Source organism: Lingula anatina, chromosome 9 (genome assembly GCF_051362555.1).
Source record: "Lingula anatina isolate TDL-2025a chromosome 9, LinAna3.0, whole genome shotgun sequence".
Taxonomy (NCBI): Eukaryota; Metazoa; Brachiopoda; class Lingulata; order Lingulida; family Lingulidae; genus Lingula; species Lingula anatina.
Window position 1 is genome coordinate 18,285,308 of NC_141775.1, and position 8,213 is coordinate 18,293,520.

The following is an 8,213-nucleotide window of genomic DNA, read 5'->3' on the forward strand; positions in this document are numbered from 1 at the left end:
GATAAAACATACTAGTGGAGGTTTTCATTCACCCTCCAATAACTGGTAACATCCCTATAACAAGTGTACACCCGAACCAAGACTTAAGTTGTGGGATTAAATTCTGCAGGGTTTTCAAGTGTTAATTCCCCTAATTTCGAGAATATCCCTAGAACAAGTAACCGATTGAAAAGGACTAAATGTCACAGACTCTGAAGGTGGGTGGAAGCACTAAGGGCCCTTCAAGTGCCCCATTCACTGGTAGACGTTTGTAAAACTAAAAATTAACACAAAACTACCGGTAGTATAACATCTTTCAAGACTCTAAACATCGAGAGTCCAAGTTTGTACATGGACAAACATGTATTTATAAGTAGCTCCTTTCAAATAAAAGTGGGGGGGATGTTGTGTTCGTGCATTTTCCTACCTTCACCCGGTGTGCTCTCCCTGCGCGGAGAGCGCGCAATTACGGTAAGTACTGCGCACACCAGGTGGAGAGTTCAACTTCCCTGCCTGATCCCGGTGAGTACAACTCATCCACAGCTACCGTGCAGACGTGTGCGGTACAGACGACAAAAAATAATCAGAATTGAGACACTATACACAGTGATCTACAATCTCACTCCGTAAGTAGAACCAGTGAATACTTTAATAAGCACTAAAATGCAGCAGAGGGGAGGGCATGTAAAACTGGCCCCAGGCAGTAACATTTCACTCTGATATGAAAAATAACACATCAAATTAAAGGTAAATGAACAAATTTATTTCTAAAATTTATTTCAAAATTTTCAAATGATCCAAAATTGAAAAATAAACTCATTTTTCTCTTATATGCAAATCTTCTTGATTCAAACTTGCTAAACAAGGAAGGCCGGAAGTGCCGTATAACCTGTAAGTTTAGCAACCCTATCATTATACACTCCCTCTATTGTATTCTACGGGGTAAATATACACATTCTTAATACCAGTACGGTACTATATTTTTTATTGCCAGCTACTAATCCAAGTGTTTAGTAACAAATTTTATTGAAAAGGTGCAGTGAATCACCTCACCATGATTGTGAAGTAACCTTAATTTTTTTTTTTTTTTTTTTTTTTTTTTGGAAATTTACCCATGTCAGCCTAAGTTCTGCATTCCATTTATAAATGACACATTTTTATATTTTAAGGTTCAGGGATTCCAGAAATGAAAACTATTCTTCGCGGGGTTGTGCTAAAAGAATATTTGACACTGAAGACATTGGTGTCGAAAGTGGTCGGCTTGTGTTCCTCACTGGGCAGTAGACTTCCCATAGGGAAAGAGGTTTGTATTCAGTACAATGATATAACACACTGAGCAGTAGACTTCCCATAGGGAAAGAGGTTTGTATTCAGTACAATGATATAACACACTGAGCAGTAGACTTCCCATAGGGAAAGAGGTTTGTATTCAGTACAATGATATAACACACTGAGCAGTAGACTTCATAGGGAAAGAGGTTTGTATTCCGTAAAGTTCCATTGTTTGTATTCCTTAGTGGGCAGTCAGTTGGATGTGTCTCACCTGAAATCTTATGAAGATTTCATCAGATTTAGGCTGTCTTCTGGAAGGCGGTCAGATTTTCAAATTTACATTGACGGGTATTTATTTTTTTTCTGTCGGAAGATGGTCTTAAATGGAGGATGGATCTACAAAGAAAATTTGGAAGGCTGTCAGAAATATATCTGGATCTGCCTATCCTGTAGAAGCCTGCTTTTACTACATACATTCAGTAATTAATACCATGATGCATGTTCATTGTTAAACAGATGCCTGAAACTGTAGGTCCGATTGGTCATGACCGACAAAATTTGTCTGGACAGGTAAAAAATTGTACATGGTTAGTCCAAAGGACCGGCAAGAGTTTTAAGAACTGCAATTTTGAATTTACAGTTATCATTCTACATACTTCACTAATAAAATTATATAAAACCCAAAGCATTTTTCCCTTCCATTTCTAACCGATCACATTCACAAATAAGTTACTTAATCATAGTATTTATCTCAAACGAGTCCGGCAAAAATGCATACGGTCAGGCAAATTTTTCATTACTTTCGGCCCAAATGTCCTGCCATTTTGAATAGTTTTCAGCATGTCTGGTTAAAATTCCATATAATGCTGTACGTCACTGTTATGATATGTAAGTGGGTTGATTATCCCTTTTCAGGGCCCCTTTGTCCATGTAGCCAGTATTGTGGCCACTTTGTTATCCAAGTTAATGGCCGTCAGAAGGATTTATGATGTAAGTATAGTGTGCTAACATAAATATTTATGTCAAACGTACAGTCAGTATCATGTTTTTTTTTTCCTTTTTTTGAGGGGGAAGGCATTTGTAGTGTACTGTCAGTTTGTTGAAATTGTTTAGATGCACAGGTAATAAACTGAAAGATTATGTTACAACTTTACAGCATTATGACAATTTATTTTATATTATAAAGATATTATTGTTACATTAGACACATACTTCCAGAATGAATCCCGTAACTATGAGATGCTGGCTGCTGCCTGTGCTGTGGGAGTGGCATGTACTTTTGCTGCTCCTATTGGAGGTATGCTGCTATCTACTGCGGTAACATAAAGAAACAAGAAAGAGACATAAAGAACAAGGAAGAGATTTTTCTGATAATTGACAGATTTAGAACTTTTGGGGAGCTAAAAATATCACTGGCCTAGGGGGCCCCTAGGTCCCATGCCTTATTTTCTGACTTTTTCACTGTATGGCAGTCTTATCCCTGTATAAAACTTAATGTTCAGGACAGATATAGGGCAGGGCTGTAACACTAAAAAAAATTCTTATATTTAGAAATCTGGACACATCTTAATTTGAAATATGTCCTATTAAAAAAAAGTATTTCAGTCAACTTTGACCTTGGTTAATGAGTTGCTGTATGCTTCAGTAACTTCATGAAATTGTTAATTTGTCTTTTTTTCTCTTCAGGAGTGTTATTCAGTATATATGTCACGTCAGTGTAATATTTTACTACCTTGTTTCTCTTCAGGAGTATTATTCAGTATAGAAGTCACATCAGTATATTTTGCTGTCAAGAACTACTGGAGAGGATTCTTCTCTGCCGTGTGTGGGGCTGCGGTATTTCGCTTACTGGCAATATGGGTGCAGGAAGAAGGTATCTAAAGAAGAGAATTCCAATTTTTTCCATCAATCATCATATTTAAGTTTATGAAAAATTGATTTGTCAGATTTCAATTAATTTTGCTTGTTTTAACTGATTACAATAATTGGTTAAGAGCTCAATTTTACCAGAGTTAATCATTGGTTTAGAGCTAAGTTAGAACTAGGGGCCGGCTTTGACCAGCTGGAGTACCAGAGACCCTCATTTGACCACTTCAGCTGGTTGTCATACAGGCTTGTCATAGGGATCTTGGAGGAAATGCAAATTATTGTGATACTGTGTTGCTTTTTATTGAATTATGTTAACCATCCATCTTTCTTTGCCTCCATAGAAACCATCACTGCCCTGTTTAAGACTAGTCTAAGACAAGAGTTTCCATTTGATGCTGTGGAGCTGTTGGCATTTGGTACCATAGGGTAAGTCACCAGTGGGGTATAAGGTTTAAGACTAGTCTAAGACAAGAGTTTCCATTTGATGCTGTGGAGCTGTTGGCATTTGGCACCATAGGGTGAGTGGCTGGGGAAGGTGGAGCCAATTTGAAGGCTTGTCACTGGGAGGGTTATGTACTGGGAGGGTGATTTAGTAAAAGGGCAAGTCACTGGGAAATGGGTCAGTCACTTAAATAAGCAATTCACAGGAAGGATAAGGTGATTGCACATTTAGTTTTCATCATTTGTCTGTTTTATTATTGTGACATTCATTTTAGCTGAGCCTACAGTGCCTGAGTTGTAGAACATGTCATTTGCTTGATATGTTAATATCTGTGTCACTGTGATTGAATTATATGAGGAATCACAAGTTTTGAATAATTTCAAAGCAGTTCTTAACAAATAAGAACTATGCTTGCAGTGCAGTTTATATAAAAGGGAGTATGTTTTCTATCGGTAAATGATGCATCAGGTTAAAATTATTGTCAGATGGTACCTTTTTTTTCCTTTTACAGATTGGTGTGTGGGTTTGGAGGTGCTCTGTTCATTTATTTCCACAGGAAAATTATCCACTTTATACGAAAACAGAGGAAATTGTCCTCCTTTCTCCAGAAGAAGTAAGTACCAGTTACAGCAGGAGTCATCCACTGCGCGTATGGTACAGGTGAGTACCAGTTACAGCAGGAGTCATCCACTGCGCGTATGGTACAGGTGAGTACCAGTTACAGCAGGAGTCATCCACTGTATGTGACTTACAAGAGGGTAATTATATGGAGGTGCAAATGATTTGTTGATGTATGTCATATACAGTAGACCTCAGGTAGTTGTAGCCACTTCAAACATTCATAAAATGATTACACTTGTATTTTGCTCACAACACTGTGAAGCGTACTAAAAGAGTGAGCATGCAATTATCCTTTTGTTGCTAAAAGTAAATGTTTTTATGATTGTTATCACATAGGGAAATGTTTGGGATAATTATGTAAAAAGGACATAGTGAAGATACCTTATATAAGTGTTCAGTTCATTTCCATTGTATGTGTAGATATAGGGTGTAGTAAATATGAAATGTTTTATTTATTTCAGTTGATTCATCTATCCAACTGTGATAACATTTTATGTGTAGATATGTGTAGTAAATATGATGTGTTTTATTTATTTCAGTCGATTCATCTATCCAACTGTGATAACATTTTTGATATCCACTCTATCCTTTCCCCTGGGGCTGGGGCAGTATACAGCTGGAATGGTACATATCATGGGGGGTGGGGGTGTTATCCTTCCCCCTGGGGCTGGGGCAGTATACAGCTGGAATGGTAGGTATCATGGGGGGTGGGGGTGTTATCCTTCCCCCTGGGGCTAGGGCAGTATACAGCTGGAATGGTAGGTATCATGGGGGGTGGGGGTGTTATCCTTCCCCCTGGGGCTGGGGCAGTATACAGCTGGAATGGTAGGTATCATGGGGGGTGGGGGTGTTATCCTTCCCCCTGGGGCTGGGGCAGTATACAGCTGGAATGGTAGGTATCATGGGGGGTGGGGGTGTTATCCTTCCCCCTGGGGCTGGGGCAGTATACAGCTGGAATGGTAGGTATCATGGGGGGTGGGGGTGTTATCCTTCCCCCTGGGGCTGGGGCAGTATACAGCTGGAATGGTAGGTATCATGGGGGGTGGGGGTGTTATCCTTTCCTCTGGGGCTAGGGCAGTATACAGCTGGAATGGTACGTATCATGGGGGGTGGGGGTGTTATCCTTTCCTCTGGGGCTGGGGCAGTATACAGCTGGAATGGTAGGTATCATGGGGGTGGGGGTGTTATCCTTTCCTCTGGGGCTGGGGCAGTATACAGCTGGAATGGTAGGTATCATGGGGGTGGGGGTGTTATCCTTTCCTCTGGGGCTGGGGCAGTATACAGCTGGAATGGTAGGTATCATGGGGGTGGGGGTGTTATCCTTTCCTCTGGGGCTGGGGCAGTATACAGCTGGAATGGTAGGTATCATGGGGGGTGGGGGTGTTATCCTTTCCTCTGGGGCTAGGGCAGTATACAGCTGGAATGGTAGGTATCATGGGGGGTGGGGGTGTTATCCTTTCCTCTGGGGCTGGGGCAGTATACAGCTGGAATGGTATGTTTTCTAGAAACATTTTTCACAAGACTAGGAAGCAAACATATGATTAGTTTGTCTGATTTACCAACACAACTTACCAAACACCTCTTTCCTGCATTAGTAATAGATACCTCAAAATGTACAGAGATTATACTGCTGTGGGCATAAGTCACTTTCCACAACTCATGACAGTCCATCTGTCCTTTCAGTTCTCATGGAGAAATTTAATGTACTTTCAGTTAACTCACCGAGCAGCTGTGAATGAGTTGTTTAGTAACTTCACATGGTCCACGGGGGAAGCAGAGAACTTAGATCTGGACCAACTAGAGGTCCTCAGTCACTGGAATCACCCGGACACCAGCGTCTACGTCACACTGACTTTGTTTATTATTATACAGGTGAGATTTACTCTTTGTATGAGAAGACCAAATATCAACCCCAGTCTAATTGTATGAAGATTTTAAGAGTTCCAAATTGGAAAATATATCAGTTTTAACTTAACTTTAAAATATGCCGTGTGTCAATGTAAGGCTTAAATATAAATATGGATATTTTAGATATATATAATTTTAAATCTTTGTGCACTGATTTTTATGGTGTGGTATGATCTTTCAGGTTCAGTAAGGTACAGTGTAATAATGGAGTGTTGTACAGAGTGATCTCACACAAACAGTTTACTTATAATAATAATGGATTACATTTGTTTCTAGTTTATGTGATCTTTCAGGTTCAGTAAGGTACAGTGTAATAATGGAGTGTTGTACAGAGTGATCTCACACAAACAGTTTACTTATAATAATAATGGATTACATTTGTTTCTAGTTTATGTGATCTTTCAGGTTCAGTAAGGTACAGTGTAATAATGGAGTGTTGTACAGAGTGATCTCACACAAACAGTTTACTTATAATAATAATGGATTACATTTGTTTCTAGTTTATGTGATCTTTCAGGTTCAGTAAGGTACAGTGTAATAATGGAGTGTTGTACAGAGTGATCTCACACAAACAGTTTACTTATAATAATAATGGATTACATTTGTTTCTAGTTTATGTGATCTTTCAGGTTCAGTAAGGTACAGTGTAATAATGGAGTGTTGTACAGAGTGATCTCACACAAACAGTTTACTTATAATAATAATGGATTACATTTGTTTCTAGTTTATGTGATCTTTCAGGTTCAGTAAGGTACAGTGTAATAATGGAGTGTTGTACAGAGTGATCTCACACAAACAGTTTACTTATAATAATAATGGATTACATTTGTTTCTAGTTTATGTGATCTTTCAGGTTCAGTAAGGTACAGTGTAATAATGGAGTGTTGTACAGAGTGATCTCACACAAACAGTTTACTTATAATAATAATGGATTACATTTGTTTCTAGTTTATGTGATCTTTCAGGTTCAGTAAGGTACAGTGTAATAATGGAGTGTTGTACAGAGTGATCTCACACAAACAGTTTACTTATAATAATAATGGATTACATTTGTTTCTAGTTTATGTGATCTTTCAGGTTCAGTAAGGTACAGTGTAATAATGGAATGTTGTATAGAGTGATCTCACACAAACAGTTTACTTATAATAATAATGGATTACATTTGTTTCTAGTTTATGTGATCTTTCAGGTTCAGTAAGGTACAGTGTAATAATGGAGTGTTGTACAGAGTGATCTCACACAAACAGTTTACTTATAATAATAATGGATTACATTTGTTTTCAGTTTGTGTGATCTTTCAGGTTCAGTAAGGTACAGTGTAATAATGGAGTGTTGTACAGAGTGATCTCACACAAACAGTTAACTTGTGATAATAATGGATTACATTTGTTTCCAGTTTGTGACAGCTGCTTTGGCTGGTTCTCTCCCCATTCCTGCTGGAGTGTTCATTCCTGTCTTCACTATAGGTAAGTTGTGTCATCATTTCACCACTTACTGTTGCCTTGTCAACTATTCCCCATGCTGCGGACTGCGCAATTACATATTAAAGGAAAGCTTTTTTAATAACATTTCATTTTGTTTTGTTGTGTTTGTTAAAATTGATAACATGACTGTTCAGCAGTAGGTATGAGCAGTTTGAGTTCAGGTACATTGATAATTCTTTATTAATTTGAATAATTTTCATCATCCTTGGATAATCTACTAATTAATTATATATGGGTGGAAAATGAATTGAAAAATGATGCAAATGAAAGAGAATTTTAATAATTATGCTGTTCCGTGAAAAGTTGAACTTGAAAAGCACTGACCTTGACCTACAGTGACCTTGACCTACAGTGACCTGTCCACTCTGGTCTCACAGTGTCACACCTGAAGATCGTGACAGCTGTTGTTGTGGCTGAATGCCCATTTTCCTTCACTATGCTGCCATCTTCAGGTTAAAATTAGCTAAGAGAATGTTCTTAATTATTCCCAGGTGCTGCCTTTGGTCGTCTTGTAGGAGAGTGTTTGGCTACGTGGTTCCCCAGTGGAGTGAGGATGGGGGATCAGGTGTCTCCTATAGTACCTGGAGGATATGCTGTAGTAGGTAAGTGTATGACTACATGATATCCCAGTGAAGTCA

The 8,213-nt window shown here is 38.6% G+C and overlaps 2 protein-coding genes across 2 annotated transcripts; both read left to right on the plus strand.

Annotated features, from left to right (window-relative positions):
* The first annotated feature begins 1,141 nt into the window (after positions 1-1,141).
* LOC147760050 (chloride channel protein 2-like) lies at positions 1,142-4,921 on the plus strand. The gene is made up of 7 exons (XM_086996311.1): positions 1,142-1,282; positions 2,167-2,241; positions 2,470-2,548; positions 2,999-3,124; positions 3,462-3,546; positions 4,074-4,175; positions 4,723-4,921. The coding sequence occupies exons 1-7, from the start codon at positions 1,166-1,168 to the stop codon at positions 4,919-4,921; spliced, it is 783 nt and encodes a 260-aa protein (XP_086852437.1). The 5' UTR covers positions 1,142-1,165.
* A 419-nt stretch (positions 4,922-5,340) lies between these two features.
* Positions 5,341-8,197, plus strand: LOC147760051 (chloride channel protein 2-like). The gene is made up of 4 exons (XM_086996312.1): positions 5,341-5,541; positions 5,897-6,055; positions 7,488-7,557; positions 8,067-8,197. The coding sequence occupies exons 1-4, from the start codon at positions 5,341-5,343 to the stop codon at positions 8,195-8,197; spliced, it is 561 nt and encodes a 186-aa protein (XP_086852438.1).
* Positions 8,198-8,213: the final 16 nt, after the last annotated feature.

Coding starts and splice junctions, on each gene's coding strand:
- LOC147760051 (XM_086996312.1), top strand. CDS start 5,341: ATGGTAGGTATCATGGGGGTGGGGGTGTTATCCTTTCCTCTGGGGCTG. Junction 6,056..7,487: donor CTTTGTTTATTATTATACAG/GTGAGATTTACT, acceptor ATTTGTTTCCAG/TTTGTGACAGCTGCTTTGGC. Junction 7,558..8,066: donor CATTCCTGTCTTCACTATAG/GTAAGTTGTGTC, acceptor AATTATTCCCAG/GTGCTGCCTTTGGTCGTCTT.
- LOC147760050 (XM_086996311.1), top strand. CDS start 1,166: ATGAAAACTATTCTTCGCGGGGTTGTGCTAAAAGAATATTTGACACTG. Junction 2,242..2,469: donor CCGTCAGAAGGATTTATGAT/GTAAGTATAGTG, acceptor ACATACTTCCAG/AATGAATCCCGTAACTATGA. Junction 3,547..4,073: donor TTGGCATTTGGTACCATAGG/GTAAGTCACCAG, acceptor TTCCTTTTACAG/ATTGGTGTGTGGGTTTGGAG.